General features: G+C 37.7%; 1 protein-coding gene across 1 annotated transcript in view; it reads left to right on the top strand.

The window, feature by feature from the left end:
• The window catches only part of DMGDH (dimethylglycine dehydrogenase), a 110,526-nt gene that overhangs the window by 60,369 nt on the left and 28,488 nt on the right, over positions 1–21,669 (top strand). The window contains exons 8-14 of the mRNA XM_007943478.1: positions 7,056–7,225; positions 7,581–7,734; positions 9,782–9,947; positions 10,379–10,509; positions 11,663–11,880; positions 13,700–13,857; positions 16,898–16,957. Of these exons, the coding sequence (XP_007941669.1) occupies positions 7,056–7,225; positions 7,581–7,734; positions 9,782–9,947; positions 10,379–10,509; positions 11,663–11,880; positions 13,700–13,857; positions 16,898–16,957 (1,057 nt within the window). The remainder of the gene's footprint in view (positions 1–7,055; positions 7,226–7,580; positions 7,735–9,781; positions 9,948–10,378; positions 10,510–11,662; positions 11,881–13,699; positions 13,858–16,897; positions 16,958–21,669) is intronic.

Raw genomic sequence — 21,669 nt, 5'->3', positions numbered from 1 at the left:
ATACTTTTCTTCCCAAGTTTAGAACAGTCCGTTCTATCTTGTAGTTGTCTTGACTTCCCTACCATTTAGAAGTTCTGTAACTACACATTTTCCCCCCTCTTTTTGGTTTGTAGTTGTCTTCATTTGTCAATTGATGTCTCTGGTTCCCTGTTTACAATCTTGTAGGCTTATTTACTTTGGATACTCCCACAGCTGGGTTGGTTTCTGGGTTATATCATCATGTGTGTTAATGGTCAGTTGTTGTTGCCTGTTTTTGCTTTTCTGTCTAAAAGACTCCCTTTAGCATCTCTTGTAAGGTTGGGCTGGTTTTAACAAATTCTCTTAATTTCTGCTTATCTGGAAATGTCTATTTTCACCATTATATTTGAGGGACGATTTTGCTGGGTATATAATTCTTGGTTGGAAGTTTTTCTTTTTCAGGGTTTTATATACACCATTGCATTGTCTTCTCACCTGCACAGTTTCTGCTGAGACATCTGAGCTTAGTCTTATTGGTTGCCCCTTGTAGGTAACTCTTCATTTTCCCCATGCTGCTTTCAGGATTTTTTCTTTGTCTTTGGTTTTGGTGACTTTGATGATGATATGTCTTGGTGATTTTCTTTTGGGGTCTATCCTGTTTGGGGTTCACTGGACTACTTGAATGGATATATTCTCATCTTTCATCATACCAAGAAAATTCTCTTCCAACAGTTCTTCGACAATTTTCTCTGTGGTTTTATTTGTCTCTTCCTATTCTGGAATTCTGATTACATGTAGGTTATTCCTTTTAATGGAATCCCACATGAAACTTAGGCTTTGTTAATTTTATTTTTATATTTTTTCTGATTTATCCCTTTCCAAAGAAGTGTTCAGGTATTTGCCTTTAATCTCACTAGTTCTGTCTTCCATTGATTCAATTCTACTCCTTTGCCCAATAAATGTGTTATCTGTTTCTGAAAATGTAGTATTAAGCTCCTGGATTTCTGTGTGTAGATTTTGTATCATTTCTAATTTTTCATTTGTTTTGTCATTTTTTTCTTGTATTGTCTTTCAAAATTGTTCTGGGTATTCTCTGTGTTTTCCTCCATTTTGTCAGTGTTTTCCTTGATCTGTCTCTCAATCCATTGAAGGTACCTCAGTATCATTCTTTTGAATTTCCTATCAGGAAGTTCCAATGCTGCTTCTTCCTCAAGAATGTGTTTCGGGTCTGTTTCCTGGTCACTTGTTTCTCCTGCTTTATCTTGCTTCTTTGTGTGGACTATCATGCTCTGTTGTCTCTGAGACTTTGTGATGTTTTTGTGTTTATATTTGTAATTGTATGTTGAAGTGACTTGCCCACAATTTTCATTTTCTTTGTTTTATTTGTATTTTATCTGCGTAAGCAGGGTGCTGTGCTGTGCTCTTCTATTTGCTAGTTGACAGCACTTCTACACTCACCACCTGTCTCCTTTTCCATTGTCAGCCTCCTGTGTATCCCTACTGTCCTTGGCAAACAGAGCCAATCTTAGGTCCTGTTTTCATTCAAGGTTTTCCACTAGTTGGTGCCTAATCTACTTCTGTATACTTCCTTTCAACACTCAGGGCTCCAGGATTATCTTCTGTATTTCTGTCAATTGGTTTCTCTTTTCTTTGTTGAAGAGCATCTGTGTAGCTTGTCTGCCTATTCCACCATCTTACTGGAAGTCCCTTTAGGTTGTCTTTTCACTTTGTTGATAAAATCCCTTGATGTACAAAAGTATTTCATTTTTATGAGTTCCCTCGTCTATAGATTTTGTCTTTTGCTGCTCTAGCTTTTGTCATCATATCTGATAATCTGTCTTTAAGCAAAAAGTTCCACAGCCATGTCCTTACATTTTCTTCTAAGAATCTTATGATTTTAATTTTTACATTTAGGTCCTTGATCCATTTTCAATTGGTTTCTGTGTATGGTATGAGGCATGAGTCCTGATTCATTCTTCTGCATGTGGAAATCCAATTTTCCAAACACCATTTATTGAACAAGCTCTTTTTTTCCCCCCATTAAATAGACTTAATATCCTTGTAGAAGATATGGATTACAATTGACTTTAACAACACATTTATTAATTCAGTCAACATTTATTTGCAGATTACTGACATGCTCTGAATTGTGAATAAACTGACAATGTCTCTGGCTTAATTATACTTTAATGAAACACTATCAACTGATTGCTAAGTTAAGAAGTTACTTCCTTTAGAACACTGGCTACATATTACTTAGGTACGATAAATACTTGCATTGGGCTGGTGTTAGACTCTTGAACTGAATGCTCTGGGTAATTGTTTGAGATTCTAAGGCACTGGGAGCTGAGTGGAAGAGGACAGGGAAAAATAGGGAAAATATGGGGGGAGAAGTGCCTCACCCTTTTTAACAGATTTGGTCTGAGACAAAAAGACTTCTCTATTATTTAGTTGTTGAGGTTTCTAAAATATTTCTTAAGCAATATGTTATAATACCCACATTCCTTTTAGGAATATCATCCTTGTCTTTTATCACTGTACCCATTCCTTGGTTCTGGATACCAGTGTTTACCATACCTGGCTGAATAGCAGAATTATCTAAGTATTAATAAACAGAATCCCATCCACATGTTAGTCACTTGAACGCTTTTCATCGTCTACATCTCATCTATGTTTTATTTCTACCCATGTGATTTTGCCCATGGAATCTTTCAGTATTGTAGCTCAAGGCTTGAAATTTTTCTTCAACTTGAGAAATACCTAGAGTGTTCTTCCCTTTTGGTTTTCTGATTCTACCTTATTGCACATTTTATGTCTTCTACTGTGTCATCTTGAGCTATCTTTGAGATCTCCTGTTCAGCTTTTTTATTTCATCATTTTGTCCATTCACTTTAGCTACTCTATACTCAAGAGCAAGTTTCAGAGTCTCTTCTGACATGCATTTTGGTCTTTTCTTTCTTTCCTGTATTTTTAATGACCTTTTGCTCCTTCATGTATGATGTCCTTGATGTAATCCTACAACTTGTTGGTATTCAATGAGTCAAATCTATTGTTAAGATGGTCTCTAAATTCAGGTGAGATATAATCAAGGTCATATTTTGGCTGTCATGGACTTGATTTCATTTTCTTCAGCTTCACCTAGAACTGGCATATGAGCAATTGATGGTGTGTTCCATAGTCAAATCCTGATCTTGTTTTGACTGATGTATTAGCTTCCCCACTTCTCTTTCCACAGATGTAGTCAATTTGTTTCCTGTGTATTCTGTCTTGCAAAGTCCACAAGTATAGTAGCCATTTATATTGCTGAAAAAAAGTATTTGCAATAAGTCATTCAGCTTGCAAAATTCTTTCATGAGATCTCTGGCATTGTTTCTATCACCAAGGCCTTATTTTCTACCTATCGATCCTTCTTTGCTCCCAACTTTCACATTCCAATCACCAATAATATTATCAATACATCTTGATTGTATGTCTGATCAATTTCAGACTGCAGAAGTTGGCAAAAATCTTCAATTTCTTCAGCTTTGGCATTAGTGATTGGTGCATATATTTGAATAATAACCATATTAACAGGTCTTCCTTGTGTTCATATACATATTATACTATCATTGACAGCAGTTACTTCAGGATAAATCTTGAAATATTCTGGACGATGAATGTGATACCATTCCTCTTCCATTTTGTCATTCCCAGCATAGTAGACTATATGATTATCTTATTCAAAATGGCCAGTACCAGTCTTATTCAAAATGGCCAATACCAGTCCACTAATGCCTACAATATCAATCTTTATGTGTTTCGTTTCATTTTTTATGACTTCCAGTTTTCCTAGATTCATACTTTTTATACTCCCCAATTCCTAGCATTAATGGCTATTAGCAGCTGTTTCTTCTGTTTTTGAGTCATGCCACATCAGCAAATGAAAGTCCTGAAAACTTTACTCCGTCCACATCATTAAGATTGACTTTACTTTGAGGAGGCAGCTCTTTCACAGCTCTGTCTTGAGTGACTTCCAACCTAAGGGTCTCATCTTCTGGCACTGTATCAGTGTTCCTCTGCTATACATAAGGTTTTCACTGGCCAATTTTTTTTAGTAATAGATTTCCAGGTCCTTCTTCTGAGGCTGTCTTAGCCTGAAAGCTCCACTGAAACCTGTCCACCATGGGTGACCCTGCTGGTACTTGAAATACCATCAGTATAGCTTCCAGCATCACAGCTACATGCAAACACCACAGTGTGACAAATTGACAGACAACAATTGGTAGATTTCCACCACTAGAACCTACAAAAGATCTGCTGATTGTTGAAAACAAACAAACAGATTTCCAGACACCACTCCAAGGGATTCTGATTCAGTAGTGTGGAGAGTGGCCCAGGAATCTGTACTTCTTCAATATTGTTTCTGATTGTGGTACAGTCATTCCATTAAATAGGCATTTGCAAATTGCCAGTGCTCATGTACCTTACGGATACCCTATGCCAAAAGAGTTCTACATTTTTTTTGGGGGGGGCTTACAGTTCTAACAGGTTTGATTTTCTGCTTCTCAGTGTCCAGTATGTAATAAGTATTTTATAAAGTGTCTCAACTATAATGAATTGTATCTGGTTTTCTTGATTTAGAACAGATTATAAACCTCAAATTTAAAGAGAATAAAGTGCTATAAAATGTAACATCTGACACTTTAGCAGAGTAACCCTAAAAAGAGACACAAACAGTCAAAGAGTATAGCAGCCTGTGGCCATTTAGAAAAATCTGGTTCTGCAAATGAATGCTAGAGACAGAAGAGGAACCCAGCTCTGCTCTCCTCATATATTACCTCCTTATTAAAATCCTATGTATAAATCACTCATAGGCATACACTGATGTTGATTATACAAGGATCCAATAACTACCCTGTGTTTCTCACCTACTATGTGCTGGAGCTCTGGTGGCACAGTGTCTAAGGCATATGAGTGGTAACCAGAAGGTTGGTGATTCAAACCCACCAGCCACGCTGTGGAAGCAAGATGGGGCAATCTACTTCCATAAAGATTCACCATCCAGGAACCCAATGGGGGTTTCTATGAGTCAGAATCGACTCGATGGCAGTGAGTTGTTTTTTTTTTTTTTTTTGCTGGGAAATGTACTGAGTGTTTTATGAGTGTGATATCTATTAATTCTCCACCAACACCATAAAGAAAGTATACAGATGAGGAGACTAAATCTAACAGAGATTACAAAATTTGCTCAAAGTCATACAGCTAATAGTGGCAGAACCAGAATAATACTAAGGTCTCTCTTATGCTTTTATGCTTTTAACTACTAAGTCATGGGTTCTCAATAGATGTGTCATTAACTCTTAGTTGTATGGCATTTTACATGTAGTTTGTTAGTGGTCAGAGAGCTGAAATTTGTAAAAGATTTAATTTTGAAAAATAAATTAAATTTCATTCAGGATTATTCTCAAATAACAACATTCTGCCCCTATGTGCTTGCTCATATTCATGTTAAAAAGGAAAGGATACAGAGGTGTAACAGCTAGACCACAGGAAATTGAATTACTGCCTTGGCTATAACCAGGGAGTCTGTTATGGAAGCAGGCAGTATCTGTCATGTGTGTCTTAGCTGCAAACAGGTTAAGAACCATTGATGATATATAACTTCCAATAATAAGGAATATACACTCTGGCATCAGGTAACTGGATTTGTATCTTGAATCTGCTGTTGGTTTCTATTACTTTTTTTAACCTGGGTTTTCTTATTTGTAAAATGAGGTTAATTTTCTCATTGGTGAAATTAGGTTGTTAAAAATAAATTATTTAGTACATGATAGGTGTGTAGAAACAATGTCTTGTAAGTGATAAGCACTCAATAAGTGTCAGTAAAACTTTATACAGCTTCAAATATTGTACATAGTATTTATAATCTTCAATAATGATAACTTTTGTAGCATATGATGGACCTGGTTAAATGAATGTGCTGCTCTTAATAAACATGATCAAGCATGTACTTAATTTTTATTGCCTTTTTGAAATTCAGAGAGATTGTGAATAATTTGGATGATCCATGTTTCTTTTTTAAACTACCCAGAGAAGTATAAATCGATACCATTTTTCCTTCTTCAGAATTATGCTTATAGCAAATCTAGGTCTTCATTTTTGTAACATAGCAAAACTGGTATGTTGCTGTGGGAAAAATTAGTTAACACTTCCAGTCTTAAGGTTCTCCCAACCTTTTAGAAGCTAGGATCCTGACTGTTAAGTTGCTATGGTTTGGGGTATGGTATTTTTTTTATTATTATTATTTTTTGGTATCTTGGTGTCCATTCATGTGGCTAGCCCCTTTTCATGGTTCTTCCCCCAAGATTCCCTGCTCACTCAACTCCTCAGAAGCTTCTCTTGACTTAAGGCCATATTCATTAGACAAGAGTTAGTAGATAGGACTATGTAAGGCCAAAGTAAAATTGTGATCCCTTCTTTCTGATATCAAGGGGAAGTCATGTACTTGGTTCTGAAGCTCACCAAAACAAGCCCACCTTCCCACCAAGTGACCCATGAGTTACAAAATATATGGGCCAGTGTTCTTTTCCATGGGTCCCTGGGGGAGGGGCTCTTTGTCTGAATGTGTGTAAGATACTGACCCAAGATCTTTGCATAGAGGTCATCACTGAAGGAGGTTAGAGCTAAATGAGTCTGAGAAAAGATAGACTTTCTATTTTACAGTGCACATATTTCTTCCACTAAGTTTCCTATCAGTCAGGACAATCATACCCCAAAAGGGTTGATAAGGTATCAACCACACCTGCCTGTTTTCGACTTTTCCCTCCCTGTTTTGCTGAAGCGAGTGTCCTCACTGGCTAAAATTCATAGGCTTTTGTGAAGTTATGCATCTCTTGAAACTATCACAACAAACTATCTATGAAGTTGGGCAAGTTTAATTTGGATGACTAAAATGTAGTTTTTGAGGAAAAAAAAAAGTATACCATAAAAGAGCATGTCAATTGTGTGTTCTGAATAACATAGAACACTCTTTAAGGCCCTGCAAAATATTTGGACATATGTCATTATTTGAAAATAACATGTGTTTGTAACAGAATATTTATCTTTGTATTTGAAAGATATGGCATCATCCATGCTGGTGGGGTAGGGAAATATCTCAGTGACTGGATTCTGCATGGAGAACCTTCTTTTGATCTGATAGAATTGGATCCCAATCGCTATGGAAAATGGACAACAACTCAGTACACTAAGGCAAAAGCCAGAGAGTCATATGGATTCAACAATATTGGTAAAAAGCAAATTTACCATTATCTGAAAGTGTTTACAGAATCGATTTGCAGTATGTCTGATTTTAGATGCTCTTTATTCTGTTCACTGGGGGAGGTGTTGTTAGGGATTTTAAGAGGCATTGTAGCTCTGAGACACAACAAGGACTATATATGAATGTATATATTTAATGTGGAGTTCATCACTAATTTAAAATTTTTAATATATTTTTGCTTTGTCTTCAGTTAAATGACAGCTTTGTCTTTTACATAAATTTACTGCCTGTAACTATCCTTCTGGAATTTAAATACTATATTTTTCACTTTCTGAACCCTTCCAAAGTGTTTTTATTGAGAATGCCGATTATCCGTTTTCAGTTGGTTATCCTAAAGAAGAACGGTTTGCCGGGAGGCCAACTGAGCGTATCAGTGGGCTCTACAATATCCTGAAGTCTAAGTGTTCCATGGGGTTCCATGCAGGCTGGGAGCAGCCACACTGGTTCTACAAACCAGGGCAAGACACTCAATATAAGTAAGTGAAGGACTTAACTTGGTGTGTGGTTCTGATTACAGAGTAAAGCGACCAAAGTGGAGTGAAGGGAAATCCAAAAACAAAAACCAAACTCACTGCTGTTGAGTCAGATCCAACTCATAGCTACTCCTCCTTGGGTTTCCAAGACAGCATCACTATGGAAGTAGATTGGCCAGTCTTCCTTCCAAGGAGTGGCTGATAGGTTTGAACTGCCAGCCTCTGGTTAGCAGTCAAATGCCTTAGGCACTATGCCACCAGAGCTCCCAAAGGGAAATTAGAGAAGTGGAATTTCTCATGCTTCTTCCTCCTTCCACCCCATTACAAGGAGCATTGAGCCTTTGGTACAAAAATTATTTTCTGACAGTGGAGACGTTAGTCTAGTCCACGTGACATTGGCTGTCACCCAGGACATTCCTCCACATCCAGTGTTCCTACATGACCCATGAGTCCTAGAGCCAGCCCTAGTGAATCCTCTTCAGTGTGGCATTTACCAGAAGCTCAGAGAAACCCTCCTCACCCCATCCAACACCCCATGTGGCTTCTAGAGTTTCACCATGGTTTTCTGTGCTTGGTTGAATCACACAGTATACAACCACCAAATGAAAAATGCCTGGATTTTTCCAGTTTTCTGTTTATCATGGAATAGCTCAGAGTAACTGCTTTCCAGTTAGTATGCACTGAGTAATACTAATTATATGCACATTTGATAAATTAGGGGAAAGACCATTTACTCAGTATTTCAGGTTAAGCAAAAGCATAAAACATCCCACTAAATAATTCTCTAAATTCCTCTGAACTGCTACATGCTGTTGTTGTACTTGGCATTGAGAGTGATCATATATTTTTTTCCTCATGGGAATCCATAAACCAAGAGAAAAAAATAGCAAATCTAGAAATTAAGTTACCATTTTTGAAATGTCATTCTGGTTATTTAATTAGGTTTTGATATCTACTTAAGACTAGATCTAAATGATTCTAAGAATAGTAGAAGGCCAGGTATTGGTAAATGAATTTAGGCTGTATAGGCAGTCAATCTAAATTGTTTGGTGGAAAAATATTGGCTTGTTTTTTCTAAATGACTCACATAAATTACGGATCTATTTTTCACCTTGTGCTATGTAGATCTAGCCTAAGTTTCTTCTACAGATTTAATGATTAAACTATAGAAAACTCATTTTACAGACTTAGTATCTTTCTCTCAAGTTAAAATACCACATTAGAAGGCCAGTTTAGAAGGCAGAAAAGACCTTTGTTCCAGGTCCACCTCTATTATTAATTAATGCAAAGGTTTGAGCAAGTCACTTTATGTCATTTCTCGAAAAATGAAGATGTTGGGCCAGATCCTTGCTTATTCAAGGTGTGGACCAACAGCTTTGGCATCACCAGGGAGCCTGTTAGAAGGCAGACTAGCAGCCCCTACCTGAGATCTACTGAATCAGAACCTGCATCTTATAAGTGAAAATGACTTACATGGGCATTAAAACTTGAGAACCGCTGAGCTAGGTAAGTGGTTCACAATCCTGGCAGCATACTAATATCACCTGAGAAGCTCCACTCCTCAGCTATTCTGATTTAATTAGTCTACAGTTGGAAAAAGATGTGGCAGTCTGGTTCTGTAAAGATTACAGCCTTGTAAAACCTATGGGGCAGTTCTACCTTGTCCTACATATGGTCACTGTTAGTTGGAGTCTACTCAATAGCAACAGCTACAGGCCCAACCATTGGTATGTTTAAAAAATACTCCCTCAGTAATTCTAGTATGTTACCAGGGTTGAAAACCACTAGGCTGGATAACTTTTAAGTTCCTTTCCAGATCTGGGAGTCCATGTTTTCTATCTTATTTTCTGGTTAGTTAATACTTTATTCACATGACATAGGTCAAAGGGATAGATGAGTTAATTAAAAGGCTAAGTGCAAAACAGAATTTTAGGTTGCATGTTGTTTTTTCAAATAGGATTTTCTAGATGAACAGCAATATTTAAACATTTTTGATTCTGTAATTTTCTGGAATAGCGGTTGTTTTATAACATTAACCGTTGTGTTTCAGGCCAAGTTTTCGCCGCACAAACTGGTTTGAGCCTGTGGGTTCTGAGTATAAACAGGTTATGCAAAGAGTAGGGGTGATTGACCTGTCACCCTTCGGCAAGTTTAACATTAAAGGCCAGGACTCAGTTAAACTGTTGGACTACCTCTTTGCAAATGTCATTCCAAAGGTAAATAGCCTTGTTGGGACACAAGGTCCAGGATTGTGGCCTATTTAATTCTTTGTCCTCTCACTTAAAAGGAAAAATCAGTATTTTAGTCCTCTTAATGATTTCTGTATGAACATTAAAATTTCTCTTTAATGAAGAAAATAGCTAATTTTTAACTTTAATTTTTTGTTGAGTAAATTATCATCCAAGGACCTTATAACTTTGCTTAACTATGTCAATGGAAACTTAAAACTGTCTACAATGAAGTAATCATTTAAAGTAAGAACTTCAGAATTAGTCTTGAGTTTAGGTTTAGTAGAGTTACAAGTAATTAATACAATTGATAGCAATGATAAGATTTAGATGCTTTTCATTTTTATTTCCATGTTGTATTAAAAGGACCTGTAAGATATTTGTTTCATCCTGAGATAATTTTAAATCTATTTGTGTAGGTGGGTTTTACAAATGTAAGTCACATGTTAACACCAAAAGGTCGAGTGTATGCTGAGCTGACTATTTCTCACCAGTCCCCTGGGGAGTTTCTATTAATAACTGGTTCTGGATCAGAACTTCATGATCTTAGGTAAGTACTCATCTAATAATAAAATTTTGTATGTATTATATATTGACTCAGTCTTACATGGAGTTTTTCTTTTATCAGTTCTTAGAAGTAGAACTTTACTTCTTAAATCTTACCTTTTCAAATAAACTTCATGTTTTTTATAAGAAAACATTTGAAAGAAGTGTTCTTCTTCCCTCCCACCCCCCTAAGTAATCCACCCATAGAGTTTACTGGCTCTACCAATATTAAACTCCCATTTATTAAGCATCATCAATGTGGCACAACCCCTTTTACACATTATATCAATTAATTTTCTTAATATTGTGCAATATTATTAATATTATTCCCATTTTCAGTTAAGGAAACTGAGGTTGAAGTAATATGCTTAGTCTAGTCTTTTTGATTCAGATGCCCACCTTCTTTCTCCTTAGTAAGCAATTGTGTCTGGTGGCAGGTGCATTATTAACCTTCATTAGTGCAAGCATGCCTCCTGTGTACAGGTGTTACAGAAAATTTGGGTTTAAATTAGTTTTTGAAGATTGAATCACTTAGTTTAAATGTGAAGGGATGTCACTATTTAAAAGAATTGTGAGGCAAAATTCATTTAAATTGAAGGATCCTCTGTACTATGAAAAATTGCTCCTCTATTTATAAGTCAGTGTTTTAAAGGAAATCACTTAACATGTCAGACTCAGTTTCCTTTAACTTTAAAATTTAGGTGGTTATAGAAAATGACGTTCTGGGGACTTTTCTGTAATTCTAGACATAGAGCAAATCTTCAGTGAGATAATGTTACCACAATGCATTTTTCAAACAAGGCTTAACCAGGGCTTTGAACCGGTTTGGTCTGGTTGGACCCCCTCCTAAGAACTTTCATTTCCACCCCAGACATACTGAATCAGAATCTACATTTTCATAAGAGCTACATTTTAACAAGGAATACATAAGACTTACCTAGGAATCTTGTTAGACTATAGATTCCGATTCAGTTTATCTGGGGTTGTTGTTGTTTGCCATCGAGTCAGACCCAACTCATAGCGACCCCTCCTTGGGTTTCCGAGGTAGTATCACTACGGAAGTAGACTACCAGAAATGCAAATTCTCAGCAGGGAGTCAAACCTTCAATGAATTTCAAAGCCCTGAATTTAACACAGTGTTTATGACTCTAATGCAGATGGATTGAAGAAGAGTCAGTGAAAGGTGGATATGATGTTGAAATTAGAAACATAACTGATGAACTTGGAGTCATTGGAGTTGCAGGACCACAGGCAAGAAAGGTTCTTCAGAAACTCACCTCTGAAGATCTTAGGGATGATGTTTTCAAGTTTCTTCAAACCAAGTCGTTAAAGATTTCCAACATTCCTGTTACTGCTATTAGGATATCTTATACTGGTAAGTGGATTGACACAGTGGCTGCAACAATGGGCTCAAACATAGAAATGATTGTGAGGATGGCACAGGACCAGGCAGTGTTTTGTTTTGTTGTGTATAGGGTTGCTATGAGTCAGAACAACAACCTCGAGTAAGTCTCTAAAATCTGAAGGAAGATGCCAGAAATACATACATACACACATGTATTCACTTTTATCAGTGTACTTTGGAGAAAGATTTCTTCTACCCAGCTCTTAGGGCAATATTGTCTATTCACTCCGAATCTGTACGAGTTATTCCACAAATTTCCAGATGTTGGTCCGTTTCCATATTTGCTTATTATTTGAAAGGGTAGATAAGAAAGTAGGAAAATACAGACTGTTGGAATAGTTTGAAGGCTGACAGAATATTCATGTCAGCAGATTCCACCTGTTGATGTTATGTGCCATGGAGTCAGACCTGACTCATAGCGACCCCTCCTTGGGTTTCCGAGGCAGGATGACTAGGGAGGTAGATTGCCCAACCTTCCTTCTGAGGAGTGGCTGGTGGGTTTGAACCTGGGAACTTTCAAAATGGCCTCCCATAGCACTGTATGAGGACCTTTCTTGGTCATTACCACTAACCATCTTCTCTTCAAAACTGTAAGTTCATTAGGGAAGTCTTCTTATATTGCCTAACCTGACATATAGTAGGTATTTGATACAGAGATGAATTAATGCTCTTAAGTTCCCCATTGGTGCTCTGGGGCTCACTTCTAATCTCTTCTAGACTTCCTTGCTCCTTTATAGAAAGAGTACTTGGTGCCTAAGCATCTGTTCAACAATTACATGTTGCCCATGTTCTGACTGTGTCCTGGAAAAGCATTTTACCATCAGGCCCTCAGTGTTGGGAAGCCAACAGAACTCTTAGTATTAAATGCCATAGCTCTTCCCTGGGCTATCATTCTACAATTCTTCCTTCCTTTTCCCTACCCAATCCCAGCAAAATGTGTTCTGAACAAAAAATAAGCAAGACTGTTTGGGGTTCATTTCCTTTGATTTGTGCCCAACATGCTTACAGTGAATGAAATGACTAGCAGGTAGGGAAATGGAAGAACTCACAGATTATGGCTACCCCACAATGAAGATCATACAGAGTTAATTGTCCAAAAAAAAAAAAAAAATGATGTGTTACTTAGAATGTCTTTCTGCAAATCAAAACAAAAACAAACAAACAAACAAAAAGACTGCCATCAAGTCGACTGTGACTCATAGAGACCCTATAGAATAGAGTAGACCTGCCCCCTTGGGTTTCCAAGGCTGTAAACCTTTATAGAAGTAGACTGCCTCATCTTTCTCCCTCAGAGCTGGGAACCTATGACCTTTCACTTAGGCAAATGCTTTAACCACTTGGCCCCCAGAGGTCCTTGAATAATTAATTGTCAGTTGACTATATTTTCAAACCTTGTTATTTTTGGACAAGGGAGTGGGGATTAGGGTATCTAAAACTTGAACTGATTATCCCATTACCTTGATAAACTGTGCCCATTCTAATTATGAACCCAACATGGTTATCCCTGAAAATAGTCAAGCTTCATTATGAAGCTGGCTTAAGGGCAATTAACTCCTGCAGTGCGGTCTTTGTGTGTCAAGACTGGGCACAAATACACGTATCTGTGCTAGTACAGGCTACTTTGCAGTGGGATTTTGTTGCATCTTTTTATGAACTAGTGTTTCAAAAACTGTCAATGTCTTTGTTACATAAGTGGAATCTCTCCTTCTTTTATATATTTTAGCTAATACATTTTAGACCTAGTGATCATTGTTCTTACTCTGGTGTGGCACCTCTGGGTTTATTCCAGGTGAGCTGGGCTGGGAGCTATACCACAGGAGAGAAGATTCTGCTGCTCTTTATGACGTTATCATGGATGCTGGCCAGGAGGAAGGAATTGACAATTTTGGAACCTATGCCATGAATGCTTTAAGACTGGAGAAAGCTTTCAGAGCCTGGGGGTCAGAGGTTTGAAATTCTAGGATCTTAATCAAAATTTTATAGCTATTATATGTGGTTTTTATTTAAGGGCTACTTTTAACTGCATTAATGTTGGCTCTGGCTGTAGGAAAAATTATATATTATTGTTGTGTTGCTATGTGCCATTGAGTCGGATCCGATTCATAGTGACCCTCCTTGGGTTTTTTATTTATTTGAGGGAAGTGGTTTTTCTCCTTGTTTTCCCAGTTGAAAGTTCAATGGAATTCTGACATAGTGTTTATTCTGCCTTAAATCCTCCCACTTGGCAAAGAGCACTGAACAGCTGTTTCTGTGTGCTTAGAGCAAGGAGCTGCCTGCCCCACACAAGACTGAGGACCACCTTTCAAATTCTTTTCTCCACCTCTGTCATGTAGCTACCTCATTTTCATTGTATCTTGCACTTTTTGGAGAATTAAAAACTAAGGTGTCTTTCTTAGGGCAGACGTCGTGGCCCAGGATGTGTTGGTCTAGCCTTCTTCCATTATTAATGATTACTATTGGTCACTAAGGAGCTCTGGTAGTATAGTGCCTAAGGCACTTGACTGCTAACCAGAAGGCTGGCGGTTCAAACCCACCAGCCACTTCTTGGAAGGAAGGTTGGGCAATCCTACTTCTGTAGTGATACTGCCTCGGAAACCCAAGGAGGGGTCACTATGAGTCAGGGCCGACTCGACGGCACATAACAACAACAACAACAACAATTGGTCACTAAGAGTTTCTATCTTTATTACACTTTCATATAGCTGGTCTCATTTACCCTCTTAACTCTCCCAAAAAGATAGTTATCATTATCCCTATTTTACACTCACACTAAGATTCAGTGAACGACTTAATCCAAGTTACATAGTAAGTGGCCAAACTGTGGTTCAAACCCTATTTTCCTATTTTCTCTCCAATATACCAGACTAGCTCTGGACTCATTATTTTTCATAATCATTGGAAATCATTGCGGTTTTGGGGCTGAGAGGTGACATAAGGGATAGTGGGAAAGAACGTGTAGCTCAGAGTGGATACTCTTGCATTTAGATTTATCCTCTACCACATACTGTCTATGTGGTCTTATCCTCTAAAACCTGTGTTTCCTTTTCTATAACATGGAAATAATATTCATCCTACATAGTTACTATAGATATTAGAGATAGTCTGTAAAGTGCCTGGCATATAATTGTTGTTGTTGTTGTTATGTACCGTCGAGTCAGCCCCGACTCATAGTGACCCCTCCTTGGATTTCCGAGGCAGTATCACTACGGAAGTAGGATTGCCCAACCTTCCTTCCAAGGAGTGGCTGGTGGGTTTGAACCGCCAGCCTTCTGGTTAGCAGTCAAGTGCTTTAGCCACTATGCTACCAGAGCTCCTAATAGAAGACATTTAATTGGCACCTGGGAGGGCAAAGTGGGTGGGAAGCCCTGACAGGGCCCTTTGGGCATTTAGCCTATAGGCAGAAGCAAGTGAGAGGGCTATGGAAGGGGGCAGACTACTGGGGCCAGTGAAAGAGGGAGGGCAAGTCTATTTACCTATAGGACACATGCTGTATTATGGATTCTCAGTGTATGATTTGGACCTTAGATGAGGCCTGCTTTAGGTGCAAATAAGTTAGAAGCTGTTTTCCCATCCCATAGAAATATGTAAACAGATGAAAATGAACCTTTTTTAATGCCTTTACTTCAGTTCCCAAATTCTGAGCTAAGATATTAACAGAAAACATGGGGCATTGGTGATTCGCCTTCCATGTAGGAGGCCTGGGTTCAATTCCTGGCCAGTGTACCTCTTTGAGCCACCACCCACCTGTCAGCGGAGGCCTATGAATTGTTATGATGCTGAACAGGTTTCAGCAGAACTTCCAGACTAAGACACATGAGGAAGAAAGTCAGCATTCATTCTGTTGTGCATGAGGTCACCATGAAGTGTGGCTGACTCCAGAGCAGTGAAAAGCAGCAACAATAATAGGGTCTGATGGGGGCTGTCTATACATTTTTCCATGGCTTTTATTTTTATGATTAAAAAAATTAAATAAAGAACAGCCTGTCCCCACACTCCTCAAGGACTGAGGCAGCAGATGGAGTCCCTTGGGGGTTAGACATTTCTGTTTTCTATTTTTCTTGCATCCTCCTCTCCTGGCCTCTTCTAGAGAGCATCTGTCCTGACTTCCCTTCAATTTTCCGGTGGTGTCAGAGAGCCCTCTAGTGTTTTTACAGCAATCCTCTGTGCTTTGTTTTTGTTTTCTGAGGAAATTTTGAAACATGAAAAGAATAGTTTTAGAGTAGCTCATAGCTCATATTGATTAAGAGATATGAGACAAAATTTATATTATGTAAAAATTAATTATATTACTCTTTTGATTTATGTAAGTGCTGTGTTGTGTTTAAAGGTTTGAGTATTTAGCATTTTAACTGGGGTTTAGATCAGTTCTCTAAATTCTTAATTGGAGCAAAACAGAATACCAACAAAAATTAAACAAGCAACCACCTTTACTTCAGGTCTTTTCCCAATATTGACTTTAGCTCTGACTTGAAGTGTATCTTAATGACTCAACTGTGTGTTTAAAAAGATTGAAATTAAATCTCTCTCTTTTTTCCTTTCTTGTACTTTGTAGATACTGTTTTCCTACCTTCTGCTTTTTCCCACAGTTATCTTGATTCTTGGCAAGTTGTAAAATAAGTCCATTACTTAATAGCTTTAAAAATCTATTTCTGTAAATATATTACATTTAAACATGTGACAGTTTTGTTTCTGGAAAGAATATCATGTTGTGGTATCCTTCAGATGTTTATGAAAATAAAAGACCCATGGAAATAAACTAAATTTTAGTTTCCATTTTATATCCAAATGACAGTTTTTGTTGCAAGCCTACACTGGAAGTTTGGAATTAAAAAATTATTGTAAAGATCAGCCCAGAATTTTCTTTTTTCAGAATCTGTAATACAAAATAAAAAAGTGTTCTCTTCCCTCAACAAAACAATATATGAAAGTGATGTCACTGAAATGATTTGTACTCATTTAAGATTTAAAATGTGTGTTTCCCTTTCAGATGAACTGTGATACAAATCCCTTGGAAGCTGGACTGGAATATTTTGTAAAGTTAAATAAGGTATGTTTACATTCCAAAGTGTACTTGAAGTAAATCTTAAAAGTTAGGATACTGTTTCGTAACAGAGTCATACTGTAGAGTTTTTCCTTTCTTTCTTCGTTTCTTTTTTTTTAACCAAGTGTTGTGATTATAGGAGAACTGGGTTGAATATCAATATCAATATTAAATATCACTCAATTACTTCATACTAATCTTTTGTTAAACTTCCATATCAGTTCAAACAATTAGAGTGTGCTTGTAGGTGTAAGATAGTGGAATCTAGCATCTTTAAGGACTAATTCTAAATTCTAAAATAAAATTAGTAAGGATAAGATAATTATCAGTCTGTTTCAGCTGACATTTTTGTAGGATTTGCACCAAGGTGGTCATATGTTATAGTAACTCTTGGTTACATGTGAATTTGTATATCAGTTAATCAAAGAGAATGCATTCCTTGATTCTCCCTAATTGACTCACAATGTGAAGCATCCTCGCCTCAGCAGATCTGTCCATCTGCTTATTAAGCATCTTTGTATGTAACTACAACATCTGAGTGTAAGTAAATGACACATTTCAAATCTGTGCAGCCTAAAATGGTTATTTAATGAGAAGCCAATGCAGGCCTAAAGAATCATGAATGATATTATCAACCCAAAGGGAAACCCTACATCAGTGATTCTCAACATGTGTGTGGTCTCAGACAGGAAGAATCAGCATCACCTAGAGCTTATTTGAAACTAATATTCTCAGGCCCCAGCGTAGACAAACTAAATCAGAATCTCTAGGGGTCAGAACAAGAACTTGGTGTTTTAACAAGCCCTACAGGGAATTCTGATATGCCTAAAGCTTCAGAAGCTCTACCCTACATGATTTTTATGGAAAGCATATTATGAGGCCAACTTACGAAAGCCTAGCTCGTCTACCAGTTCTACAAATATATATTGAGTAAGTGCCATAGAGTTATAATAATGGGACTGAATCAATAGAGTTTTAATTAGTGGTAGTATTGAAGGATTAGGATGGCAGTTACTACTTAGAATACTTATTACTAGTGCCAGATGCTGGCCCCCACTGCTTGATCCGGCATGGGCCATTGTGAGCCATAGAGTTTTCATTGACTGATTCCTGGAAGTAGATCAGCGGGCCTTCTTAGTTTGGCTTAGTCTGGAAGCACCATTGAAATCTGTTCAGCATCATATCAGCAACATGCAAGCTTCCACTACCAGTTGTTTGGTAGCCACACATGAGGTTCATTGGCTGGGAACTAAACTTGGGTTTCTCACATGGAAAGCATGGATTCTACCAATGAACCACCAGTGCACCCTAGGGTACTTGTTAGAATTTCAAATATGAACTGTCCTGCCCTATAGGCTTATAAGCTCAAGGTTGTTTTCCTATCCTATGGAAATATGTGAACACATGCATATGAATCGGTCTAAGAAAACTTTTTTTTTTTTAATGTCTGTACATTAGTTCCCAAATTCTGAGCTAAGCTATTAATATAAGACATGTGCATTTAGAAGTTTAGATTTTAGGAAAATGAATCTCCTAAAGGGTTTTAAAGAGAGTACCTTTCTGTATCATTTTCCGTGGGTTTTACTTTTATGATATACCATCTGCTTCCAGATCAGAGAAAGCAGGTGCTTACTATGTGGGTGGACCCAAGCAGCAGACTGCTCCTTCTGATAACAGGAATCTTAGTTTAGCTGTTTAAAATGAGGATTAAAATGGCCTGACTCTTGAAAACACTAAAGTTATATTGTTGGTCACCAATTGACAGATGGATAACTGATTCTTTTGCTTCAGTAATTAAATATTACTGTTTGGGGATAAGGCATGGATAAATGATCTCTTCATATTAAAATTAGATTTTAAAAATTCCCTTTGTGATTATAAGCAGGTGTGGATTGTATATTTATTAGGTCTTTAAAAATATTTTAATAACCAAAACCTAGCTCAAGAACTTTGTTTTTTAACAGATAATAATTCTGATTTGTGGTATGATTTTATGATTTCTGAATTATTGTTTCTCATTCTGGTGTCACTGAGTTAATTCCAAATCATTTCATTGGGTGAAGGCCCATGTGATCCAAGGGCCAGGACCCAACTGAAATTACGTTGATTCAGGTAGTTATTTGTTATCAACCAAACATGTTGTCGTTATGTGCCGTCGAGTCGGACCCAATTCATAGCGACCCCTCCTTGGGTTTCTGAGGCAGTATCACTACAGAAGTAGATTGCCCAACCTTCCTTCCGAGGAGTGGCTTGTGGGTTTGAACCGCCAGCCCTCTGGTTAGTAGTCAAGTGCCTTAGGCACTACGTTACCAGAGCTCCCCACCTAAACATAGTGATATTTATTAATTTCCAAGATAGGTGAATATATCAGATCAACTTTATTTGGATCATCTTTGGTGGTTTGACATCAACTTTATATCAGTTCTTGAAAAACTTATGAAATGTTTTGAACTAAACTATGCCACCTGATAATTCAAGTCCTATGCCTGAAAATCAAAATGTCACCTCAAATGAGTCATACAACATTTTAAAGAAAACATAAGTCCATATTGCTTCAGAAAATTGATGATCTATAAAAACAGAAGCAGCAGCTAGTATAGTGGGATATTGGTATTTAATACTAAAACCAAACCTGTTGCCTTTGAGTCAGTTCTGACTCATGGTGACCCTGTGTGTTTGAGTAGAACTGGCCCATACAGTTCTCTTGGCTGTAACCTTCACAGAAGCAGATCACCAGGCCTTTCTTCCATGGTGCTGCTGAGTGGGGTTGAACTACCAACATTTAGGTTAGCAGTCAAATGCAAACCATTTGCTCCACCCAGGGAACTTTATATTCAATGCCGCCTCCGAAAAACCTAGACTTTTACAATTGTTTAAAATCAATTCTTTCTGTTCCTCAAAGCAAATATGTAGGATTCTTTGCCTATCCCTTAAGGATTTTTGTACAATTGCTTGTATTAGCCATATATGAAGAAAAGATACAGAGATGCAAACAGTGTCAAAGCTAGAGAATCTCTGCAGATCACTCAGTACAGCCCCCTTGTTTTGAAAGTGAGGGAACCAAAGCACAGAGGGGTCAAGTGACTTTGGTTCAGTCATTTGCTTTAGCCCAGGGTTTCAGAACTGGTTCAGAACATTTCATTCCTAGCCTGAATTTAGAGACCATCTCAAATATAGATTTGGCATGTTGAATATTATTGACCAAGGACCAGATGAGTTGTTGGATAACATAAAAGACATCATACATGAAGAAAGCAAAAGGCCATTAAAAAGACAGGAAAGAAAGATAAGACAGATGTCAGAAGAGACTCTGAAACTTGCTCTTTCACACAGAGTAGCTGAAGCAAACAGAAGAAATGATGAAGTGAAAGAGCTGAACAGAAGATATCAAAGGGCAACTCCACAAAACAAAATAAAGAATTATAATGAAGTGTACAAAGATTTGAAGTTAGAAAACCAAAAAGGAAGAATATGCTCAGCATTTCTCAAGCTGAAAGAACTGAAAAAAAAATTCAAGCCATGAGTTGCAGTGTTGAAGAATTTTATGAGCAAAATATTGAAAAACATAGGAAGCATCAAAAAAAAAAAAAAAAAAAGATGGAAGGAATACACAGAGTCACTGTTACAAAAAGAATTGGTCATGGTTCAACCATTTCCCTGGGTAGCATATGATCAAGAACTGATGGCATTCAAGAAGTCCAACCTGCACTAAAGTAATTGACCGAAGAAGATGTGATGCTTTTGAGTTGTGGTGCTGGCAAAGAATGCTAAAAGTACCATGGACTGCTAAAAGAACTAAGAGATCTTTCCTGCAGGAAGTGCAAGCAAAATGCTCCTTTGAAGCGAGAACAGCCAGATTTCGTCTCACCTATTTGGTCACGTTGTCAGAAGGAACCATTCCCTGGAGAAGGATGTCATGCTTGGTAAGGTGGAGGATTGACAAAAGAGGGGAAGGCCTTCAATGAGAGGAATTGACACAGTGACTGTGACGATGGGCTCAAGTATGGCAAGGATCATGGAGCTGGTGTGGGATTGGATGGTGTTTCATTTTGCTGTGCATAGGGTCGTTATGAGTCAGTAATGCTCGACAGCACCTAACAACAACAACATGGTGGGATCCTGCCTATTTTAAGAGGAATTATACCCATGTTCTTCTTAAAATAAGGAAATGGATCATGAGGCCTCCTTAGCATGAAGATGCTCCTATTAAACCAGCAGGAAAATAAGGAAAAGAGAAATGAAGTTCTGAAGAGATCTTAGATCACAAATGAGGATGATTCAATGGCACTTACCTCCCTTATCCTTTAGAATTGTTTAATTCCCATAGGACTTTGAGTTACGTCAAAAGGAGTACACACATGTGCACATATTCATTCATCTAGTAAACATTCAAAAAACCCAAATCCACTGCCATCGAATCAATTCTGATACCCATAGTGACTCTATAGGACAGAGTAGAACTTCCATGTAGAGTTTCCAAGGTTGTATATCTTTATGGAAGTAGAGTGCCTCATCTTTCTCTCATGGAGCAACTGGTGGGTTTGAACTACCTACCTTTTGGTTAGCAGCCCAATGCTTTAATCACAGCTGTTGTGGTGGTTCTTTGCCATCGAGTTGGACCCGACTCATAGTGACCCCTCCTTGGGTTTCCAAGGCAGTATCACTACGGAAGTAGATTGCCCAATCTTCCTTCCGAGGAGTGGCTGGTGGGTTTGAAC

The sequence above is a fragment of the Orycteropus afer genome, unplaced genomic scaffold (genome assembly GCF_000298275.1).
Source record: "Orycteropus afer afer isolate SDZICR_OR568_19922 unplaced genomic scaffold, OryAfe1.0 scaffold00107, whole genome shotgun sequence".
Taxonomy (NCBI): Eukaryota; Metazoa; Chordata; class Mammalia; order Tubulidentata; family Orycteropodidae; genus Orycteropus; species Orycteropus afer.
This window is presented reverse-complemented; position numbering and strand designations above follow the sequence as displayed.